Raw genomic sequence first — 25,770 nt, 5'->3', positions numbered from 1 at the left:
TCTCATTGGCACTCACACCACATCTTCCTATATCTACATATCGGTTAAATATCAAATCAAACGACTACATATATATTATTTCGGCATCTGAGCAATATGTATCTTTTATATTGGAAAAGAAACATATTTACTTTTTTTAATCAAATACAATCTGTGTGTGGGTGTAGCATGGAAAGGGTTGCAATATATTTATTTTTTAAAGATTAATTTATTGATCATACTTTTTGCCACCCCTCATAAATACATAATTGTTCTAAAACAACAAGTCAAAAATTATTATCTAAGAATCAATATAATGTTTTCTTATAACTACCACAATAAAACCAACGACCGATACCACTCTTGTCTTTTCCACTCTCTCTAAAGCGACTGTCGTAGTTCCAGGTACCTATTTATTATTGTTAAGAAACGTCCAATATGTTAATTCTTGTCAACGTCAACACAAAATAAACATAAAACGAGACCAGACTGGATCGGGGATGCAAAAAAAAAAAGTATAAAAAATAAACATACATGTCACGATTTCTAGTTATATTTGTATCAGTTTTATTATTCAACCGAAACCTGAGTATGGAAGTAGCATGAAATGGGTTACAATATATGCACTTTTTAAAGATTGATTAATTTGATCACACTTGTTGACATCCCCCATCAAAACATAATTGTTACTAAAATTACAAGTCAAAATTATTACATGCATCTATAACCAGTATAATTCTGTTGTTTTTTTCTTGCAGCTACGACAATAGACCTAGCGACAGATACCACCCTTGACTTTTCCACTGTCTCTAAAGGGACTGTCTTAATTCCAGGTACCTATATATTATATTGTTACGCAACGTACAATCTGTTATTTCTTGTCAACACCAAATAAACAAGAAACGAGGACAGAATAAGCAAAAGTGTTTAAACAGTTAAATTTTCAATTGATTACCAGACTGGTATCGGGGATGCAAAAATCGTTTCCTCTGTTTTTGAAAAATAAAAAATAAAATAAACAGACATGTCACGATTTCTAGTTATATTTGTATCAGTTTTATTATTCAACCGAAACCTAATTATGGAAGTAGCATGGAAAGGGTTACAATGTATTCACTTTTTAAAGATTGATTAAATTGGTCACACTTTTTAAAGATTGATTAAATTGATCACACTTTTTGCCATCCCCATCAAAACATAATTAAAATTTAAACTACAAGTCAGAAATTATTATCTAAAAACCAATATAATTCGTTTGTTTTTCTTACAGCAACAAAACCAACAACAGATTCCACCCTTGACGTTTCAACTATCTTTAAAGGAACTGTCTTAATTCCAGGTACCTATTTTTTTTTTACGCAATGTATAACGTGTTTAAACCAAATATCAATGCATGATGACAATTAAGCAATAGCATATAAACAGTCACATTTCAAAATTAATTCTCCAGACTGGATCAGGGATGCAAAACTCGTGACCTTTGTTTTTACAAAATATAGAATAAAATATACAGACATGTCACGATTTCTAGTTATATTTGTATCAGTTTGTTTTTGCATCTACTTTGAATAGAATTAGCATGAAAAGGTTTGCAATACATTCGCCTTTATAAGATTGATTTATTGGTCACACTTTTTGTCTCCCCTCATTCATGCATAATTGTTCTAAATTTACAAGTCAGAAATTATTATCTAAGAACCAATATAATGTTGTTGTTTTTCTTGCAGCTAAGACACTTAGACCAACGACAGATACCTCCCTTGACGTTTCCACTATCTCTAAAGGATCTGTCTTAATTCCAGGTACCTGTTTATTATTGTTACGCAACGTACAATTTGTTAATTCTGCCTTCATACAATATAAATCAAATGATGACAGCGGTAGCAATTATAGTATATAAACAGTTAAATTTTCAAATTGATTACAAGACTGGGTCCGGGATGCAAAATTCTCGTGCTCTCTTTTTACAAAATACTAAATAAAATCAACAGATTGGTCACGATTTCTAGTTATATGTGTATCAGTTGAAATATTATCTACAATCAAAGTAAAAAGTAAAATCACAAAAATGCTGACCTCCGAGGAAAATTTAATCGGAAAGTCCCTAATAACATGGCAACATCTAACGACAAAACACATCAAAAACAAATGGACAACAACTGTCGTATTCCCGACAAATGTAGAAAATGGTAGATTGAACCTGGTTTTATAGCGCTAAAGCTCTAACTTTGTACGGCAGTCTCATCTAATTCCGTTATATTTACAACGATGCGTGAATTAAACAGACATAATAAATAAAATAATAAAAATAAGGGGACATCTTAATAAGTTTTCGTCATTTTTTGTCTTTCAAGTTCAGAGGAATATTATGAATTTTGATCCGCAACCGAAAACAAATAAACAAATTTTGAAGTGAAGGATCATTTTGATCTGAACAGCTTTAATGACTTAACAATAAATCATTAAATTAAAATATTCTTTCGGTTATAATTTAGTTTATATTTACGGTGTATATAGTACTGTTCACACGAATCACGCTTGCATTCCATTAGGAACTGTTCAGTTGGTGTTCGAATCGTTCAGTAGCTGCATATTGCTGGTGGACGTTTCGTCCCCAATGGTATCACCAGCCCAGTAGTGTTGAATATCAATAATATGGTCATTTTTATAAATTTCCTGTTTACAAAACTTCGAATTTTACGATTCAACAGATTAGGATGCAAGAATATCTAAATAATAAATATACTCACACAAAAGTATTTTTTTACGTTCACATTTTTCAGTTAATTTTAGGACTAAAATGACCGTTTAAAAAAAATAAAAATCACATGCTAAAAAAAGGCAAACACACAAAAAATGTACACGTATGTTGTATTATCTATCCCATCGAATTGGAGATAAAGGATACTACAGATACAGTTAAGTCGGCTTCACATCTTGACTTACATCTAGAAATTGACAATGAGGGTCGGTTGAAGACAAAACTTTACGACAAAAGAGATGATTTCAGCTTTCCAATTGTGAACTTTCCATTTCTAAGTAGCAACATTCCAGCAGCACCTGCATACGGGGTATATATCTCCCAATTGATACGATATTCCCGTGCTTGCATTTCCTATCATGATTTTCTTGATAGAGGGTTACTGCTCACAAGGAAGCTATTAAACCAAGAGTTCCAAATGGTGAAGTTGAAATCATCCCTTCGTAAATTTTACGGACGCCATCACGAGTTGGTTGACCGTTATGGAATAACCGTTTCACAAATGATATCGGATATGTTCCTTACGTCGTAACTACAATCCCCTTCCCTTTCATGAATTTGACCTACCGAATTAGACTATTTACCGGATTTGTAATCACATAAGCAACACGACGGGTGCCGCATGTGGAGCAGGATCTGCTTACCCTTCCGGAGCACCTGAGATCACCCCTAGTTTTTGGTGGGGTTCGTGTTGTTTATTCTTTAGTTTTCTATGTTGTGTCATGTGTACTATTGTTTTTCTGTTTGTCTTTTTCATTTTTAGCCATGGCGTTGTCAGTTTGTTTTAGATTTACGAGTTTGACTGTCCCTTTGGTGTCTTTCGTCCCTCTTTTAGATACATAACAATTGTAGTCAAGTGTGTATGAGATGTCTTACTTCTGCTGTATCAGTAAAATATACCTAATTTGCTTTAAGTTGTAAAAAAAACTAGCCATAACAAAATGATAGGATCAGCGTGCAATTTCAATGTTATGTATTTGGAAAAATCAACGAACAATTTTGTTAATAACTGAGATTGATCTCTGAAATATTTCAATTGTTATTTTTAACGAAAAAAAATACCATCTTTAGTAGTTTAAAAGTAAAAAAACAAACATTCATATAATTATATAAATTTCTGTCTACTTAATACTACATTTAGTATAGACGAGTACATATCATGTGTCACTACATTTAGTATAGACGAGTATACATTGTATATCATGTGTCACCATTTTGAAGTGAATATTTGAAATGCATTATATTTTATTGAAGAAAAACATTTCGTATTTCACAGAGCTATCGCTTGATACATTTACACTGAAAGTTATTACTTGAATATTAAAGCACAGTTATTGATATCGAAAAATGATTACGATACAGGTCAACCTTATAGTTATAACCTTTTATTGTTGCTTCGAATTCGTTACGCAAACCAAGACTTAATATCCTTAAACTAATAGGATGTGAGTATACCCTAAAACTGTTATATGTTTTACATTAGCAGAACTACATGATTCAAATTTCTTTTTGTTATGCCAAATATGTTATAAATTTATTATTTGTCCTCTGTTTTTAGATCAACGATCTCCTAATTTCTTTTTACACCTGAAAGGATCAACAGAACCTCTCTGTATGAACCTAAGTCCAAATGACACAGGAAGATACCAGCTCTTATACAGTCCAAGAAGTAAGATATTTGAAATATTTGAAATCAGTCAAAACTTATTTCGCGTAAATTGAAATAGCTGAATAATCTAGAGACTTAGCTACGATATAAATTCTTACAGATTTGTAAGTGTCTTCAATTAAACTTCCGTTTAATCTGAGTTGAGTACAAAATCAGATAATAATTTTAACAGTCTGCCTAAATTTTGCTGTTTATAACTAGACCCCGGTGTCCGCGCGTATGGTGGTATCGCTATCCTGTAACTACGGATTGAAGATTGCAGCTTTCAAATGACAACCACTTCGTCAAATTTACTTTATAACTAAAACTGTATATCTTATATCAATGATTTATTTCTAAGACATAAACATGTATAAGGTCTTACATAACATATTGGAATAGTTGATACTTTATATAAAATAGTTCCATTAACGTACACATTTTTAAACAACTTTTCAATATTTTGAAGTGCAACAATATATATGCTACTCAAAAATGTCAGTCTCATTTAAAATTTTAATATTGATATATATATATATGTGTCAATTTCAGAGCCACAAAAAGCACTTCATATAATCTTTGAAAAGGCAACAAATCAATTGAGGAAAATAGAAAATATAAAAGCTGTGGAATTTCGGGAAGGAACAGAACAACAATATTTGGACTTTACGATTATAAAAGTATCGAATGCCACTTCGAATGTCACAAAACTATGGAATGACATCAAGAACAAAACAACGACCGATTTTCCGTCCTACAATTTAACAGTTGCAGTATCCCCTTCTAAAGACCCGTTACTAGGTTTACAGCTGCATCTTTACATACGACAAAGTAACAACGTTAATGCTACGGGACCATTACGTAAGAATTGTTTAAATATCAGTTACAACAATTATCATACTTGATATTCAAATCGCTCTCCTATGTTCGATATTGTATATTGTTCGAAAAATAATTTACTTTGTCTCTGTAAAATATCTTCAAAATGCACGTGCAACAAAAGGAGTTCCTTTGTATTTCAAACTATATAAATTGTCAGTTACACCTTAACGCGTACCTTTTAACTAAAACTGACCGGAAAACACACGCATTAATGTGTAACTGAAAATTTATATAGTTTGTAATACAGAGGAAATCCTTTTGTTGCACATGCAATTTGAAGATGTAGTAGCTATAGCAAGGTAATTGAACACTATTTTTTATCAATCATTTCGTCTTATAATTAATGAGTATTATTGTTGAACCTTACAATTTACGGGCTGCATAAAGATGTATCTGAGTCTTTCTCTGTGAAGTACATATTAATATGCTTGTGTGAAATTGTAAATGTGCTGTGCAATGTAGAAGACGTGTTACAAGGTGTTCACTATGCCCCAAAATGTTTAAGTTTATCATGCTTCTTTTATATATATTTATAGGTTGGTTTGTTGGAATGGAAATTGAAAGCTTTGGGTTAGAGTTGAATGTGAAGCCGAATGAAGGAAAACAGTTCACCGTCAAAAACTTTAAGTTATTGAAGTCTACGTCTGTATCTTCATATCTAACAGACTCGTGCTGGTACATAATCAACCCAGAAAAGGAAATTCCACATTGGAAAAGCTTATTTCAACAAAAAGATGTCAATACATGGTTATAATTTATACGAAATCCATATGAAACTTTAAAATATATCAATTACAATGCATATCTCATATATCATGTAAATAATACTTCTATAAATATAACGTTTGTTGATATAAGTCATTTCATTGAACTTGTTTTGGACACGGATTATTAAAGACATTTTGTTCGAGTAAAAAAAGCTGGAATAATTGTTACAAACTATCCAATCATATTTCAAACGAGATAACAATGGAAAATGAATACAGCATACCAAAGTCAGGTGGTTACGTTAATAAGTTACACACAAATTAATAGTTGGATTCGAATGAATTGGCACCACATGTTCTGCAAACACAAAAAAACAAGGTGCATCATAATAGTAAACTTGTGCAAGCATATATATTTTCGTATATAGTTCCGAACTCTTGGATGTGGCAATAACTACAATCAAGATACACAATTAAGCTGGGGTCACACATTCACGATTTTTACTACCGTTCTTGACAGGACCATTCCCGATTAAAATTTATTAAAAGTCTGATCAAGATCCTGTGAATCGTGGATGGAAATTCAAACTTAAATTAAAATTTGTAAAAAAAATAATTTGATCACGACAACAATCAGATAGTGTTCAGGAAGCACCGATATTCAACCGTTTCTAAGCGAATAAGTCCCGATAATCCCGTTCTGAATCCGCTTCTAATCCGATTTGTATTTTTCGCCAGGTAAAATTCGACCGAGTCTGTCACGACTGCGTCCCGACTCTACCGAATGTAATCCGACTGAGATCAGACAGTGACCAGACAGTGAACCGACGCTGACGGAAGTTATTTGTTCGAAAACTGTCGGCATGTTCGGGATGATCAGGTACTGTCGGAACGTAATCCTATCACGGTCCGCTCTATCGCATTGCAAACGGCTTTGTCTGGTCTCAGTCGTATTGTATTCTGTAGTTGTCGGGACTCTGACGTGGGTATCATTGACGTATTTCGTATTAATAACGGGACTGTTTCGGAACGGTTTCGGCAAAAAACGGTTCACAATCGACAAGATCTGGAAGCAGTCTGGACTCAATCGGCAGAAAAACAGCTATGAAAAATTACTCCGGATCATTCCCGTTCTACAGGACACCGTTCAGAATACACAAGACATTGTTAGGAGTTCGATCCGATACAGCAGAATCTGTCACGACATAGCAACGATTGTAATCCGATTAGGCAAAATCGGCTGAGTTGCCCCGAATGTTACGGGACGCACCTAACTGTCGGGATGCTTTGCCGAACTATTCGGACCCTTCCCGATCCGTAGGAATCTGTTACGAACTAAAACGAATGCGTTCAGACAATGATAGGACATTCCAGATAATTGAGGATACCAATCCGACTTTTTCACTTTTCGTATCGTATTGCTGTCTGATCTCAAACGGGAGCAATAATCGGCAATGTGTGAACCCCGCATTAAAGAAAAAAACATTGTGTGGCAGATCAATATTTCACAATTAAAAAGCAACTCAAGACTACCGGAAGAAAAAGTCATTTAAAATATGATGTCAGTAATACAATATAAAACCTTGTCGAATCCATGTTGAATTTGCGTTGATAATGCATTGACATCTGACCCAGTTACGATCCACCATATTAAGACTTTTAGTTTCCTCTCTTAAATACAATGCACTGTCACTCTAGCTCTTTAAAATTGCTTAATGTTGTCTCAATGTAACATTTATTTTTCTAATTGAAAGTTGTATTTAGAAAGACAAATTCCTTTATCTAATTACATGCTATTCAATATTGTTTGTCATGATACTTTCACAATCTGCTAATTCAGTACCAAGGCAGCTTTTCGTGAGATTTTTTTTTATATGTAATAAGACAAAGGGCTACACTGTGCAAGTTAATCTAATAGTTTAATTTTACAATAATAATGATTCTGAAATTCGAAATTGTCTCACTTTCACTTATAATTTAAAGCATATGTTTTTACAGAATTTCTGTCAATATTTTTGGTATAAAACTTATAAATCCCTTTGTATTTTACTGTTCAACTAAGAAACACAGGCGTGAGTTTAAAGGCTCTCTAAATTTGAAGACATTTGTTGTGACTCTTGGTCACACTTTATAGAATATAAAATATATATGATCAGTACTACTTATTTTTAATAGTTATTAATTTTCAGAAAGATTATTGAAATGCTATTAAAAACAGAAAAAAATAGGGAAGTATCTCTTCTTTATATTATCATAACATAGTTATAAATCGAGTTTCTTTTATTTTCTTTCTAATTTTTTTAAAGTAAACTCCTTTTTTAATTTTTATGCAATTTTATTTTTGACTGGTGATATTAAGGGGAGATAAACACTTGCACAAATCGGCATAAAAAACACCGCTCCGTTTTGAAATCATTTTGACGTTTGCGTATCCAACATTCTATTGCCGAGATATTAATATCAAGTGTTTTTCTTAATGAGATGCTTTATCAGATTTAAATTCAGCCCATCATTTTTAGTTTCCTCGTAAATATTTAGATTTTTCGATCAGGAGAATTGACAATTTTCACCCAAACTCCAAGTTTGCAGATAAAATAAAGAATAAAGGACTTTGATTTGATGTTTGAGCTTTGACGATAATAAACTATGGATACTCAAGATTAGTTAGGTCAATAAGTTTTTATTACGACAATAGTATTTACTGAATTAAAATGAGGTTTGTCTTGGCCGTTTTTTTACTGAATTTTCACGGTCACGTGACTCTATTGTTGCTGATAAACTTGGGGTCTAACCGTGACCTGCTTTCCAACTGTATTGAGATCCAATCTTATATCTTACTAGACTGATATTTATAAAAAAAAATCAAAGTATCATGCAAACAAGACAGATATCTGCGCTTCCCGATTTTTTTTTTTATTATTACTGATTTTTCTACCGTTATTTGGGACTTCGTCCCCATATTATTTTTTTTTTTGATTTTTCTACCGTAATTGGGAACTTCGTCACCATATAGATAAAATGATGTTATGCGATTTCACATATATAATTTGAATCGTGTTCGCAATATCTGTCATTCCATAAGGACCCGTAACTGATCTCCATAGAGGCACAGTTTTCATTGCCATGCTTATTACTTGGTTCACTGCTAGCTGTATTCCAAAATGTTGTTGTCATGGGAGATCCATCCGAATATTTCCAGACACCTTCTTGTTCCATATCATCCCCGTCAATCCACAAACTGCCAGATACTGTAATAAAAAGTAATCTACCATTTGTGTTCGTACATGCATGTACAGGAATATATATTGGATAGGGACGGACAGTTGCTTTCAATACATTCCGTTCGATGACAAAGTCGACCTTATGATTTTGTTATTTTTATTGACTATTTTAATTAACCTTGGACGTTGGTATTTTTATATACTTTTTTTAGAAGTATTTGTTCATTGTCAAAAGGTGTCGAAGAGCGTATTTTTATAATGAATGTATTGGTATTTCCGTTTGTCTGTCCATTCGGTTAGTGTTAATTTTTGTTTAATGAATACTGATGAACGACTTTTTTTTTACATGAACGTGTTCCTGATGAAGACAGATCGAGCAAACGCGTTAAGGATGACTTACATTTATGGAGAGTTACCTTAATATCCTGACTTAAGTAACTTTTAAAACTTTCCCTTTTAAATAATATAGCAACATATCATCAATTCTGGTGTTAACATTAAACTTCCATGGACACGATTACATGACGCCTTAAGCATCTTTTCATTATGTCAATATTGTCACTTTTCAAGACCTTTGGTCCTCAATAAAAAGAAAATGCAAATGCTCCAGTTCTTTTCGATAAAGAAGAAAAACTAAAAAAACTAAAGACTTAGCAACACGAACCCCACCAAAAACTGGGGATAATATCAGGTGCTCATGAAGGGTAAGCAGACCCTGCTCCACATGTGCAACCGTCGTGTTGTTCATGTCATTACAAACCCGGTAAATAAGCTGATCCGGGTAGGTCACATACATGAAAAGAGAAGAGGATTGTAGTTACGACGAACAAAACATATCCGATATCATCTGTGAAACGGTTATTTTATAAAGGAAAACCTACTCGTGATGGCATCCGTAAATCAACTTTACCATTTGTAAAGTTTGGTTTCATAGCTTCGTTGTTAGCAGCAACCTTCTATCAGGGAAATCATGATAGGAAATACCAGCGCGGAAATATCGTATCAATTGGGAGATATGAACTCCGTATAAACTCCGTAATAAATTTCCTGTTTACAAAACTTTATATTTTTTGAAAAACTAAGGATTTTCTTATCCAAGGCATAGATTAACTTAGCCGTATTTGGCACAACTTTTTGGAATTTTGGATCCTCAATGCTGTTCAACTTTTTTCTTGTTTGGCTTTATAAATATTTTGATATGAGCGTCACTGATGAGTCTTTAGTAGACGAAACGCGCGTCTGGCGTACTAAATTATAATCCTGGTACTGTACCTTTGATAACTAACTACATAGAAATGGGAAGTTCAAAAATTGGGTAGCTGAAATCATCTCGTTTGTCGTAAAGTTTTGTTGTCAAACGACCCTTAATTTCAATTTCTAGATTTAAGTCAAGATACGAGGCAGACTTAACTGTATCTGTTGCACCCTTTATCTCTAGTTTGATGGGATAGATGCATTCATTTTGTTGCCAAATTTCAAATTATTTAGGGAGAAAACATCATCTATACAGCGGAAAGTAAAGGTAAAGGATATTGTTAATTTCTTATTTTTCATCCCAAGAAGTTCCTGTAAGAAGTCAGCTTCATGATAATAAGAAAAAAACAAGTCGGCAAGAAGAGGAGCACAATTAGTTCTTATTGTAATACCGACAGTCTTATGAAAAACTTGTTCTCCAAACGTAACAAACATGTTATCAAGCAAGAAATCAAACATCTTGATAATGTCAGTCTCAAAGAATTGTTTGTTTGAATCAGTGGGATCCTTTATAAAGTAAGATGTATCCCTCCCTAAGATTCGACACTTGTATCTACGTTGGCCATTCTTTATGAAACAAAGCAATACCAACTTTTTCAATTTGTCTTTTAGTTTGGAATGGGGAAAACTTGTGTAAAGTGTAGAAAAGTCAGATGTTTTAATATTATTTCAAAATAAAAGAGTCTTAGATTGTGTATATTCGACATGTAGACCATTGAAAATGGTCTACCCTTATTGGAGCAAGATAAAGATGAAAGATAAAGCACATATAATATAACAATGGAGATTGCAGAGTTAATAGGTGTATGTTGACTTTCGATGTTTTGATTTTTTGTGATGGTCACATATACATGTACTAAATCCCTCTCTTACGAATTGGTGATAGAAATTTAAACACTATTTGTTTTTTATCAAAGCCATAGCTTAAAATGCACTTACCGCCGTTTAATGATAAAATTGTAATGTGCACATGATTCTGTTTGTCACTTGTATTAATCCGTGCTAGTCTACCTCCCTCTGTTTTGCTACACGCTAGATTTGATTCTTTATGGTTTCTATATGAATTTGTGAATATTTGAAAGCAAAACAGCAGATCATCGACCCAGATAAAGCCTGCCATTTCACATCTGTTAGCTAAAAAAAAGAAAACTAACTTTAAGTTATCTTATTTTTTATTTGACCAAAAAAGATGTTTTTTAAATGAAAAAAAATGTTTTGTTCATAATATTTCTTGAACATATCAATACGAAGTCAGAATGATTATTTTTGTCTGTATATATATATGATACTTGTAGACTATTGTGTCTTTGAACGGATTTTTTCTCATCTTTTGCTGATACACCACGTGACATGACTCATGTTAGTGTTAGAGTAGAGTGCTCTAATATATGTTTAACTTCTTCTGTGGCTGTCTGTTCCTTGTCGAGAGCCTTGTGGTTGTTGTTCGTTATCACCCCAGCTTTTGGTGGTGTTCGTATTGCTCAGTCTTCCGTTTCCCTTGTTGTTTCTTGTGTACTACTATTTGTGTATTTGGGTTTTTTTCATCTTAGTAGCTATGACTTTGTCAGTTTATTTTCTATTTATGAGTTTGACTGTTCCTCTGTTTATATTTAGTTTGTCCTACACACAATTTTTATTTATTGTGTTGTATTGTGTTGTAAATAAATCAGGCTGTTGTATTTGTTTAAATTTATTTATGTGAGTTTATTTAAGTGATGTTTATAGCTGACTAAAAGGTATGGGTTTTGTTCATATGTGACCAAGGAAAAAACAGCTTTAGTTATTATTTTGGACTTTAATATAAAATTCTCAATTTTGATTTTTTTGACTTTTATTCTTTGTGTTTTATTATTCATTGTATTTTATAATTTCGTTTCTATTTACATTTCGTATCCAGGACTTAAAATCAATATGCGTTGATATGCATTTAATTCTCAGTTTGGATATTGAGTGACATGTAATACTCTGTTAGCTAATTAGTGACATTTTACCTTATTTTATAATGTATGTCCTTAATTGTCATAATCAGATTTTTATTTAATATTCAGTTTTCAAGTTTTAAAAATAGTTTAATCTTTGTCAGTGAACAAAATCACTCAAAATAATTGTTATTTTTATGTTTATTCTTTTTTTTCAATTGTGTTTAAATACTTGCTTATAATTTGAAAAAGGAAAATTTGGACTCAAGACTTTACACTGAACACAGTCCATCTGTAATAAAAGTATTAGTATTCCATGCTGAATTATTGGCTTATTTATCGCTAGTTCCAGAGTCTCAGTAGTTAGTTTTCACCAGAGTTTCAGACCCAAAGGTTTCATTGCTATTCACAGCAATCGTTCATTGTGTGATCAGGTGCATCACACAGTTTCAATAACAAGAGACCATTCAGTCAGACTCTTGTTACAACCCGACAAGTCACCCAGTTTCCCCGGTGACACCTTGTTAAAAATTGTACGGTTACCTGCTGCTGCTTACATCTACTATAGTTGTTTCATTGGCAATCACACCACAAATAATGTATAATGTTAATAGTGGGTATATCACGCTATTGAAGTTTGCCATTACTTTATGACCAAACATGGACATAAAATAATCAAATAACGCCTGTTAAATGTGAGACGAATATTATTCAGGTACCTTAATTATGTTAAGAAGTTCTAAGTTTATAAGTCGGCAAATGTAATAAAGTACGTTAATTACGACTGTATTACGGAAAACGATTTCCGAAGTTTTGGTACTGGTTCTGATCCTTTCTAGTTGAAAAGTAAGTGCTTGATATTAAATTACTATAGGCGTTATATTAAAACGTAACAGTAATACGGAATATATTTATTTCTGTTTAGAGATTATATGCAATTTGATTAGAGATTATGCTAGTATATAAGTAGAGTTTCTCGCAACGTTAATCAGTTCGATCGTCAGAGCTCCCAGAGTGAAGACTAAAGAAAAGGTAATTATAACTATTTCTGAATAAGAAGTAGCTTACCAAGGACCTTTGGTTAAACTTTTAAAAGCAAGAGCCAATTGTACTATCTGAATAAGGTGGTGACATATTGTCCTGTGGTATATAATTAAGGTGACAACGTGATACTATCCCTTTGGACCAGTGACACCTTGACCCTGAATAGGGACCAGGGGCGCACTGGAAACCATAATTCCATATTACCTTTGAATCAAAGAACTAAACTACTGTAAGGCAAATAGGTTTATATTCATATATCATATACTTTTGAAGTAAGGTTAAGTTATAGCTCGAATTAAGCATTCTTTGTGTAATATTCCTTTGTTAGATTAAGGGTTCCATTTTGTATACTTACCGGAAGTAATCTTTTGTTAATTGTTGATAGACTTTTATATCTAAGGTTAAATTAGTTCAGGAAACACGTTACCATTTGTAAGGGTTAGCCAACGATACACAACAAACCCAGGGAAGTAACCCTGGTACGGATCTACAGGTACATAAAGTACCATCTGGCGTGTAGGACCCCTGCACGTTACAGAATTTGGTGGCAGCGGTGGGATTTGTTCGCTATATAGTTGGTTAGTTGGATATATCAGTCAGTAGAGTCGAACATCCTTTTTTTTGATAAATATGGATAAAGCTGAAAATGTATCTGCCCAATTGTCTAGGCTTGAAAAAGATCTTCAGAACACCTTGTCAAGAAGTCGTCATTCACATTCTACATCCATTCCCGGGTTTGCAAGTGACTCAGGGATTATTACTACACAGCGTAATGACAAAACCTATGTTGACAAAACAACCCCGATTCACAGTACCCCAGTTGGTCCACCTCATATAGGTATTGGCGCAATAGCAAAAGTCTTCATAGATATAGAAGTCCCAAATCAGTTGAAACCTCACGATATTCAAATTGTTAAGGAAACCACCATCAGCTTGTCCGATAAGAAGTCACCCGGGAAAGCCACAGGGGCAAGCATGAGTAAGCGTAGAGATATTAAAGTTGCAACGTACGATGGGTCAGGTGATTGGAATGACTACCGGTCACATTTTGAGGCTTGTTCCTCTATTAACGGTTGGGATAACCTAGAGAAAGGGTTGTACTTAGCGGCTTCCCTTAGAGGTCAGGCTCAATGTGTTCTTGGGGATTTTTCAGATGACAAGAAAAGTCATTTTGACTAGTTGGTTCGATCTAGAAGAGAGGTTTGCTCCCCCAAATCAGTCAGAGTTGTACCGGGTACAATTAAAAGAAAGGAAGCAGAGGGCTTCAGAGACGCTTCCTGAGTTAGGACTAACGATACGCCGGCTTGTGAATAAGGCGTACCCCACTGCCCCAGGAGAAGTCAAAGAAACATTGGCTAAAGAACACTTTTTGGATGCATTGATTAATACGGAAATGCGTATAAAAATAAAACAATCACGGCCCCCTGACCTTAATTCAGCTATATGTTTAGCAGTAGAGTTAGAAACATTTTACAAGGCAGAAAAGTAATTTGAAGTAGGGAAAGCCTATTTAAGAGTTGTAGACAATAATAAACATGTGGTTAGAGAGTCTGAGTCTCATGATAGGTTGTCAGATAAAATAGAGGGCATGTTCGCTGCCTTTAATGATCAATTGGCAAACATGCGTAAAGAGTTAGATGAATTTAAGAATAAAGCCAACATATCTGGGCCAGTTGATAGGTCAAACTTTCTTTGCTATAATTGTGGTAAACCCGGCCACATGGCTAGAAATTGTAATGCTCCTAGAAATAGGAGACAGAACAACCAAGGATCACCAGGACCCTCGGTTAGGCGTACGAACCACCGTAGTGGTAAACGGAAACATAAATATTTGTTCCTTGGCTCAAACACTCTTAATGATGAGGAAGGGCTCTATGTAGAGTTATTTATAAATGGAATCCCTGCCAAGTTCCTTATTGATACAGGGGCTACACTGTTGAATATAAGTGACAGTGTCCAAGTACTTAATGTCGGTACTGTGGTCGGAAATCTCAGTGGAGCGGAAGTGGTTAGTCAGGTAGACAATCACAAGGATTATGCTCTTAATAATGAATTGGAAAAATTATTAGAGAGGTCTAGTGAGATTCTTGGACATGGACAAAAAGACAAGGTCACAGAGTTGTTATTGGAATTCAAGCATCTTTTTGCCGCTTCAGATTCGGATCTTGGACAAACAAATATTGTGAAACACAAGATTGACACTGCAAGGCCAATAAAGCAGCTACCACGGCGCACCCCAATAGGTCTTAGGGAAGAGGTAGATCAACATATTAATGATATGTTGGAAAGAAACATTATTGAGCCCTCGGAAGGACCATGGTCGTCCGGAATAGTTTTGGTGAGAAAGAAAGATGGGACCACTAGGTTTTGCGAAGACTATAGACAGTTAAACGCATGTACTATCAAAGACGCGTATCCTTTGCCTCGAATTGATGATTCGCTGGAGCAGTTGTCAGGAAACAAGTGGTTTTCAACTTTGGATTTATGTTCTGGATATTGGCAGGTAGAAGTAGAGCCATCAGATCGCCCTAAAACAGCCTTTGCAACACGGAAGGGTCTTTATCAGTTTCGCTGTATGCCATTTGGTCTGGTAAACGCCCCTGCCACCTTTGAGCGTCTAATGGAGAATGTTATGGCGGGGCTCCAATGGGACATTTGTCTCATATATCTAGATGATATCATAGTTATGGCTAAGAATTTTGACGAAATGATACATAATTTACGGAAGGTTTTTGTAAAGTTACAAGGGGCAGGACTTAAACTCAAACCCAAAAAGTGTCATTTATTTGCTAAAAAGGTTACTTTTCTCGGACATGTTGTTTCAGGTGTAACACCACTAATTCAGGCCCGGCCAGAAAGCACATACCAGAAAGTAGTACATATTTAACACAAAATAGTTCCTACGCATGAGTGTAACTTTCAAAATATGTAGAATATTTAGGTATTTTTGGTATCAAATGAAAGCTGAAGGACTGGTGATCATTGTAGAACACTTTTGGACTTTTAGTTTTGAATATTAAAAAAACTGCATCAAATTTTAAAAAGAGGGTACATTTTGTCTGTTTGTCAGAACTGAAGTACCTGTTTTGGTACATCTGAAGTTCCGGGAACCAGTTCTTTCTTATATGCCATGCAAGGTATGTTGATTTTTTCAGTACAAGACACCATAAAGTGTTGCTTTGAAATGCAATGATTGCCACTTTATTTGAACTTAAAATAAAAGAGGTGTGCCTGCTTGAAACGGAGGAATTTAACATAGAAAGCAATGGGACCATGAATTAGTGGTGTACTTCCTATTACAGAGAATCACCAGAAATCTAATTTTTAGAAGTTGTACCTATTCCAATGAAAATTGGTCAAATATGATGTTAGTAATCAAGTTTAATCATCTTTTGTTGGTGTACCAACCTGCTTATGGGAAATTTAAGCTCTTAAATTGGCATACTCAAGCATGTTAGCCTTTTATGGTCATACAACATGCATGCAGTTAGGACTTGACTCCAAGTTCTTATTTTTGCATTTTTTCTGATTGAAATCCATAAAACATGTATTTTATGACTTGTATATGGAACAGAATAGCTCTTGGTCAAAATAATTTTCTGATTTTTCAAGATTTTTTGTTTTTCTTATGGTAGCCTTTCACAATCTAGGCAAATGGTATATACTCATATAAGAATTCTAAAATCTCACTGTGCATGCAATTTTGAACCAGTTTAGCAAGTTATCTAGCTTAGGAATATATAAATTGTTCTTATTAATCTATGATTTACCACAGAATTTATGGTTCATACAAAAAAAAGCCTTTTTTGAATTTCAAGAAAAAAGGGGGGATAATTTCTCATTTATGTCTTAAGTTTGGACTAATATATTTTTATTTAATGAAAAACCTCTGATAAAAATATGACTATCAGTAAGCGCATAGCTTTCGTAATAGAAATTAATAAATAAAACAGTGATATTGAGAATAAAAAAAGTATATTGGCCACTGGTAATATACATATATGCAGTTTTCTTTGAATAACCCATATGTTACTACCAGTCCAATTTGAGCTTTGAAGTAATAAAATAGTCTTCAGACAAAAGCTTTATATGTTTTTTATTGCTTGAAATAGATCATAGAGTGAAAAAAAGTAATGAACAAGTCAATATAGCAAGTTTGGTTCTGTTATAGGTGTAACACCACTAATTCAGGCCCGGCCAGAAAGCACATACCAGAAAGTAGTACATATTTAACACAAAATAGTTCCTACGCATGAGTGTAACTTTCAAAATATGTAGAATATTTAGGTATTTTTGGTATCAAATGAAAGCTGAAGGACTGGTGATCATTGTAGAACACTTTTGGACTTTTAGTTTTGAATATTAAAAAAACTGCATCAAATTTTAAAAAGAGGGTACATTTTGTCTGTTTGTCAGAACTGAAGTACCTGTTTTGGTACATCTGAAGTTCCGGGAACCAGTTCTTTCTTATATGCCATGCAAGGTATGTTGATTTTTTCAGTACAAGACACCATAAAGTGTTGCTTTGAAATGCAATGATTGCCACTTTATTTGAACTTAAAATAAAAGAGGTGTGCCTGCTTGAAACGGAGGAATTTAACATAGAAAGCAATGGGACCATGAATTAGTGGTGTACTTCCTTCAGAATCGGGTGTTGCTACCGATCCTGATAAAATTAAGTGTATAAAGGAATGGCCAGTTCCCCAGAACGTGACAGAGCTCAGATCCTTTTTGGGTTTGTGTGGTTATTATCGCCGGTACATAATAAATTTCTCAGATACGGCTAAGAGCTTACACCAAATGACCGAAAAGGGTCGCGAATTTTTGTGGACAAATGATAGTCAGGAGGCCTTTGAAAAGCTGAAAGGCAAATTAGTCAGTGCCCCAGTCCTCAGTCATCCCGACTTCTCCCAAAAAAATTGTTCTTGATACGGATGCAAGTAACAGAGCGATAGGTGGTGTTTTATCACAGGTTATTGATGGTGAGGGACATGTTATTGCATATGGGAGTAGGACCCTTTCAAAAACAGAGCGCCGGTATTGTGTTACAAGGCAGGAACTGCTAGTCGTGGTCAATTTTGTTAAACATTTTCGGCATTTCTTGTACGGTAGGCGATTTATTATAAGGACAGATCACAGCTCATTACAATGGCTCATTAGATTCAAAAACCCAGAGGGTCAACTAGCCCGTTGGCTGGAAGTTATATGTTCATACGATATGGTTATTAAACATAGACCAGGTACCCAACATCGCAATGCCGATGCTTTGAGTCGTATCCCTTGTAAGCAGTGTGGCTTTGTTGAGAACTGGGAAGCAGTTGGCTTTGTCAATATGGTACAATTTCAAGGGGGCAAGGATGGTGATCTTGAGCTAGATATACGACAATTGCAAGAAACAGACAAGGACTTGCAGACTGTCATAGGATGGTTAACTACCGGCTCAAAACCTTCATACTCACAAACCGGCAAACACAGTTATGTTGTTAAGTCCCTTCGGTCCCAATGGAATGTTATGAAGGTTCAAGATGGTATATTGTTTAGGGAAGACCCGGAGACAAATTTGAAACAAGTAGTCATACCAATGAAGGAAAGACGTAAAATTCTTGAGTTTGCTCATGATAACAAGACAGCTGCTCATTTGGGCATTAAGAAAACTTTGGCTAGGATTAAGGAAAAATTCTATTGGCCAGGTGTTAGAGGTGATACTTGGAGTTACATTGCTGGTTGTTCAATTTGTAATAAGAGAAAGAAACCAATACCTAAGAGAAAGGCCCCAATGCAAATTAAAGAGTCAGGTTATCCCATGGAGAGAATTGCTATGGATATCCTTGGGGAACTCCCAGCAAGTGAAAAAGGCAACAAATATATCTTAGTTATAAGTGACTATTATACTAAGTGGACAGAGAGTCATCGCATGCCAAACATGGAGGCAACTACAGTTGCAAATATTCTTATGACTGAGGTTATTTCTAGGTTCGGGGTACCAACTATTATCCATTCTGATCAAGGTAGTCAATTCGAGAGCCACTTGTTTAAGGAGATGTGCAAGTTACTGCAGATAAAAAAGACCAGGACGACTCCTTATCACCCGAAATCTGACGGGATGGTTGAACGTTTCAATAAAACTCTTGCTACCATGCTCACGGGGTATGTAAATGAATATCACTCCAATTGGGACGTATTACTACCTTATGTCATGATGGCTTATCGGTCCTCTCAACATGAGACCACTGGTTACATTCCCAATAGATTAATGTTGGGAAGGGAAGTGTCTACCCCCCTAGACTTAATATATAAGTTACCATCCCACGTTAAGGCAATACCTCAGAATCAGTAGGCATGGGAATTACAAGAACACATGGAAGAGGCACATCAGATTGTTTAGAGACATGTCTCTGGTCAAATGTTAAGGCAAAAGAAAAACCATGACAAAAATGTCAGTTGGGCTAAATTTGAAACTGGCAACATGGTTTATGTATACTTTCCCCTTAGAACACCGGGTTTGTCACCAAAGTTCACTAACCAATGGCGTGGTCCATATAAAAAGATTAAGATAAACTCAAGTGTCACATACACCGTCAATTGTGGGCGTAAGGGAGCGGGTCAAGTAATACATGTTGATAGGATGCGCCCTTGTCTCCAACAAATACTAAGGGGAGAACTTGTTGACGAACAAAGTCCTGAGAACACAGGAGAGCTAGAATCAGAGATTCATGACGAAGAAGTTATCATTGACTCTTTGTCCTTATTAGATCTAGATGATCATCAGGATGTAGACAATGATCGGCCAAGGAGGTTTTCTGGATAAAGGACTACGAATGTTGAATTGTTTGTTTTGAGATGTAAATAGACAGTGTAAATATTTATTTTTTTATAGAAAATATCTGTTTTATAATTGTAGATCTAAATAGGGTAAAAGATACCCGATATTATTATTGTGTTTTAGTTTAACTTTATGGTATGACCGTCCGGTCGGACTGGGGACGTTAAATCCGATGCCCCGTGTACATGAAATGTCACGTCCTGTGCACGTTAAAGATCCCTTTGTAGAGTTCGTTAAGAGTAGGCTCCTAGGGGCCGCTACTTAGGCTAAATTTTGCAACCAGGATTATTTCGGAAGATTAAGTTTCTAGTGACAGTTTAAATTGATACATTATTTTTGTATTTAGATTTCATATAGTAAGGGTATTAAGTTAAGTAGTTTTGTTAGGAATCCATTACCCATTGGTAGTCGTATTGGTAGGAGCTGGTTGAAATCTGAGCATATGGTAGATGTATTGTCTACGAGCTGATAGGGTGAACATTTATTTTGTTTTGTTCGGTTAATTTTGTCTAGTACCATGGAGAGTACTTTGCATTTTTAGAACATGCTCAGTGGTTACTGTCGAATAGATAGTTGATAGAGTTTGGGTCTGAAAAAAAGGCCACAGGTCGATGATTTAGCTCGAGTATTGTAAATGCGGGGCGCATTTCTGTTGAGGCGTTGGTAATGTGACGAATATTATTCAGGTACCTTAATTATGTTAAGAAGTTCTAAGTTTATAAGTCGGCAAATGTAATAAAGTACGTTAATTACGACTGTATTACGGAAAACGATTTCCGAAGTTTTGGTACTGGTTTTGATCCTTTCTAGTTGAAGAGTAAGTGCTTGATATTAAATTACTATAGGCGTTATATTAAAACGTAACAGTAATACGGAATATATTTATTTCTGTTTAGAGATTATATGCATTTTGGTTAGAGATTATTCTAGTATATAAGTAGAGTTTCTCGCAACGTTAATCAGTTCGATCGTCAGAGCTCCCAGAGTGAAGACTAAAGAAAGGATAATTATAACTATTTCTGAATAAGAAGTAGTTTACCAAGGACCTTTGGTTAAACTTTTAAAGCAAGAGCCAATTGTACTATCTGAATAAGGTGGTGACATATTGTCCTGTGGTATATAATTAAGGTGACAACGTGATACTGTCCCTTTGGACCAGTGACACCTTGGCCCTGAATAAGGACCAGGGGCGCACTGGAAAACATAATTCCATATTACCTTTGAACCAAAGAACTAAACTACTGTAAGGCACATAGGTTTATATTCATATATCATATACTTTTGAAGTAAGGTTAAGTTATAGCTCGAATTAAGCGTTCTTTGTGTAATATTCCTTTGTTAGATTAAGGGTTCCATTTTGTATACTTACCGGAAGTAATCTTTTGTTAATTGTTGATAGACTTTTATATCTAAGGTTAAATTAGTTCAGGAAACACGTTACCATTTGTCAGGGTTAGCCAACGATACACAACAAACCCAGGGAAGTAACCCTGGTACGGATCTACAGGTACATAAAGTACCATCTGGCGTGTAGGACCCCCTGCACGTTTCAAATGTTCTTATGACTTTTATAAACCGTGTCTAAAACAGAATACCATTGAAACAAGGAAAAAATGTTCATTAATGTCAGGCTTATTAAAACATATGTTCTAGCAAACTGTTCACGTGTTTATGTAACGAACTTTATACGTACTACAATGCGACATGAGGAACCTAACCGTCCAGCAAAATGTTGATTGCAAAGTTTTTTTTGTATACTCAAATTTTCTAATTTTCAAATGCATCACAATATAGTTATATGTACTGTTCTTATAGTAAGGTTTTTTAAGCTGACATTATTTTTTGATGAATACACAAAACATGTATAAATAGTACAACTTTTGAATGGATATTGTCACACGTAAGGTAAACTAGTGTCATGCTGAACAGTTTTACGGGACAGAGTTATTGTATAGAAATATTTATTATTGTAAAAAAATATACTGACGAAAGAGACAAGGTAGAGGTCAGTGTCACAACACAAATTACTCCCTCCAATTTAGAACGTATGTGTAAGTAGGCCTACTCGGACAAAAATAGTCATTTAATGTCATCGTTAATGTATAAATAAACTAACCAACAAATTGGCAGAAATGAAACTTTTGGTGCAAGAGAAATATTAAAACAATTTTAGCTAAAATTTACTTGTTTATGAGTTTGCATTCAAAATTGAGGATCAGTGCAATTCATCGAACACTATTTTAAGATTTCCAGAAACCAGGGGTTATTTTTAGTTGTACCTTTATTCGGAAGACCTCTTCTGTCTTATATGATTTTTAACATATATGTTAAAAATTGGCATGAAGAAATTTTGTTGAAACAGTTTCACGATTTAATCGAATATATTTTTTATTTTTTTTTTGGTAAATATTGACGACGGAAAAACTACGGACAGTAATGATTAATACATGTAGCTGACAATGCCCTTTCGGGAAAGTTCATCTTAGAATAACCTTACTTGAATAAGCTGCACTTATAAAATATCTTCATATCCGTTGTCTGTGTATTAATCATTTTAACAGTCTTACCTTTTACGTAGTATTGTTCTCCATACTTTTGTTCCAAAGACATCGTATGATTGTTGTCAAATCTGGTTGCATACATTTCACAAGTGAAATCTAGAGTGTTCCAAAAGTTCGAATGGCAATTGTCATTCTGTAAACATGCCAAAAAACATGACAAAATTCCATCTTCTGGTGTGTAATTTACTGTGACTATCGGATTTGGGTCTTTTGGTCTGTAACCATCAAATCCTGGTATTCTTATGTATTCTATTTGACTCGATATTGCTTCTCCTATATATATATTTATGAAAGTTAACAAACCATATCAACATCAAAAGCATTATTCTAAAAACTATGAACAAATAATACATTACAGGTCAAAACCTCATTTGATTATACATATATATTAAGGTAAAAAAAACACAAACTAGAAACAAAAACAACGATAAATTTATGATATGAATTAATTAAAAAGTAAAAAACACTGTTCGCAAATATCATTTTCTTTTTTATGTTTCTTTTCGTTTACTATTCGTTTTTTTTAGTTAGATAACATGGTATGATATTAAGACAGTGGTTTTTAAATGATAAATCTTTTTTATTATTTTTATTTTTTATCTCTGGTGTAGAGTTGTCTCACTGGCAAGTATACCACAAATATACACGTATTTGCATTTTATTTGAGATTCAAATGTGTTCAGTTATATAATTTTTACCGAAATGAATATGTATTTGTGGAAATTAACTCCCTTTCTAAAAATTATATTTAAAATATTAGTTTTAGAAAAGAATAGAAGTTAATTGCAGCAAGGGTAGTTACTACACTTACAATGCATAATAGAAAAACAAAGGATATGAACAATCCAACCAATACACATGCAAAATAAGTACATGCACAGCATAAATAACGCAATAAGCAAAGCAGCGATGCTGTTCTTCATCTCAAAGTCACATTGATGCCTGCATTTGTGAGACAAGTCTAGACTTGACCAATTACAAACATTAGCCATTTTATACACAAGAGTAGACGTTTGATGAATTTTGAATCTCACTGTTAGATCCTGTAATGACGTCATATCAAACCATCAGAGAATTGTATAGAATCTACCAAAACATCACGTGGCCATCAACGGAAGGAAATGAATAAAATTATTTATGATTATGTAGTAATGAGTATCATATTAACGTCATAGTTTTTGGTCTCGATTCAAATCCAAATCTTTGTTTGAGATTTTTCTAAATAAGATTTCGTACAAGTCAAATCAAGTGCAAACCTTACCGAAAACATTTATATTTAAAGAATTATAAATTAAGTCACTGTGAAATTTCTTTAAATATCATTTGTGAATAACCATGATAACTGGATTGAATTTTCACAATCTGAAAACCATAGGTGTACCAACAAAAGCAAAAGTTCAAAGATTGAGACCGAACGACAACGTAAACACATTCATAAATTCAGAGTATATTGACACGACATATTCAAAATGCGTATTTCATGCAGCAGAAAACCGTTTGATATTATATTTTTCACATTATGTTCTTTTTTCAGCTCTTAAAATTTAACACGCTTACCAAAAATAATCGACGCTAGAAAAATTCTCTGCAGGGAACCTGCTACAAAACCCATCGCTGAAATAAACTGACAAGCGCACTGGTGTTCTGACTTTCCCTAATTTTGATTTGAAGGAAATAATAGAATAATTTCAATATAAAGTGTTTTACCTTAGAATATGTTATATTAATATCATGACACCTGAAAATCGAAAAGATAACAGTTAGTAAGATGACACTGATACCTGTACAAATATTGACATTTCTAAGATTTAAATGCTTTATTGATCAATTTAAGTATACATCGCCTTTTTTCTCTTTCAGATGCATACTTGACAATATTTGTATGTATAATATAATATGTAATTTCACAACTTCGTCATACAAATTTTAGAACAATGAGATATTTATAATAATAGTTTGCAGTAGAAGCTCAATTTATACGTACATATAACATACAATTGAAACAATATTTTAAACACCGTACCAATTATACTAACATTAAATATTTATAAAACCTTTTCACATTTAATTTAAAACATTTTTTAAAAAGTTGCATTCAGTTTTATAGTGAAGAGTTCTACATGCATTGCAATAATTGTTGTAATATGCATGTATGTTTCAACATAAATATGAAGTGAAAGTGCGCTCTTTCCTAAAAATTCTCTAAGAGCGCTTTTCGTTGGTAAGTGAACACTCGCCAAAGATTTGTTTACGTGACATGAGAGTGGTAAACTTTTAGCTTGTGTGAAAACTTTTAAAGCAGACTGACATTGAATAACCCATTGTAAATAAACATTAATTCCGTATCCTTATACAAACAATTTTATTTTAATTCCATTACACCTCCCATTAATTGTATAATGCAACACTGTAGAGTATTGTTATAAAGTATAATTAAAATTCAAACTGATGTCATTGATCGGACGCACTATTTTATAGGAGTAAACAACCTAACATTTGGACAGCTAACAAAATTTAAGTCTCCCAGAGTGCAATTACTATGCCGTTTTGTCTAAATCTAATAGAAGATTGATTAAATGAGAACGCATAACAACCACTTTTGATATGAATACTAAAAAGATCAAAACATTATAGATGACTCCTATGATGTAGTTAAAACCGGATTCAAATAATTCACAAAACATTGAGACAAAAGAACGAATAAAGACAACAGTACACCCGCGCTGAAAATGGAGTGCAACTCAGTAAAATGACTTGTGTTTATAAACTTGAAAAAGGCGACAGGTACATTGAATCCTTGTGACCCAGTAGTATTTGCTCATTTTTATATTGTTTAATTTAAATGCAAATTGATAAGGAGAATTAATATTTTTTTATATTAAATTTGTCATTGCATAAACGAACAATTTATCAAATTCGAATTTGCACTTGAATTTTGTAAAGTGCCTTTGAAATGGTTTAAGTGGGTTTA

General features: G+C 33.8%; 2 protein-coding genes across 2 annotated transcripts in view; one reads left to right on the top strand and one right to left on the bottom strand.

The window, feature by feature from the left end:
• Window positions 1–6,138, top strand: part of LOC134706680 (inter-alpha-trypsin inhibitor heavy chain H3-like) — a 29,345-nt gene extending 23,207 nt beyond the window's left edge. The window contains exons 11-16 of the mRNA XM_063565879.1: window positions 738–812; window positions 1,250–1,318; window positions 1,707–1,781; window positions 4,299–4,409; window positions 4,941–5,249; window positions 5,807–6,138. Coding sequence (XP_063421949.1) covers window positions 738–812; window positions 1,250–1,318; window positions 1,707–1,781; window positions 4,299–4,409; window positions 4,941–5,249; window positions 5,807–6,024 — 857 coding nt within the window. The 3' untranslated portion in view covers window positions 6,025–6,138. The remainder of the gene's footprint in view (window positions 1–737; window positions 813–1,249; window positions 1,319–1,706; window positions 1,782–4,298; window positions 4,410–4,940; window positions 5,250–5,806) is intronic.
• A 2,132-nt stretch (window positions 6,139–8,270) lies between these two features.
• Window positions 8,271–24,448, bottom strand: LOC134720035 (CD209 antigen-like). The gene is made up of 4 exons (XM_063582804.1): window positions 24,357–24,448; window positions 22,806–23,072; window positions 11,392–11,586; window positions 8,271–9,225 (listed from the first exon to the last, which is right to left on the bottom strand). The coding sequence occupies exons 1-4, from the start codon at window positions 24,409–24,411 to the stop codon at window positions 9,002–9,004; spliced, it is 741 nt and encodes a 246-aa protein (XP_063438874.1). The 5' UTR covers window positions 24,412–24,448; the 3' UTR covers window positions 8,271–9,001.
• Between the last annotated feature and the right edge of the window lie 1,322 nt (window positions 24,449–25,770).

This window comes from Mytilus trossulus, chromosome 1 (assembly GCF_036588685.1).
Source record: "Mytilus trossulus isolate FHL-02 chromosome 1, PNRI_Mtr1.1.1.hap1, whole genome shotgun sequence".
Taxonomy (NCBI): domain Eukaryota; kingdom Metazoa; phylum Mollusca; class Bivalvia; order Mytilida; family Mytilidae; genus Mytilus; species Mytilus trossulus.
This window is presented reverse-complemented; position numbering and strand designations above follow the sequence as displayed.

What these genes read in the sequence shown, in the direction of transcription:
- LOC134720035 (XM_063582804.1), bottom strand. Translation starts at nt 24,411, where the DNA reads ATGGGTTTTGTAGCAGGTTCCCTGCAGAGAATTTTTCTAGCGTCGATT. An exon ending in TCTAGCGTCGATTATTTTTG is followed by an intron (nt 23,073 to 24,356) that starts GTAAGCGTGTTA and finishes ATATATATATAG; the next exon opens with GAGAAGCAATATCGAGTCAA. An exon ending in AGAACAATACTACGTAAAAG is followed by an intron (nt 11,587 to 22,805) that starts GTAAGACTGTTA and finishes TCTTTTTTTTAG; the next exon opens with CTAACAGATGTGAAATGGCA.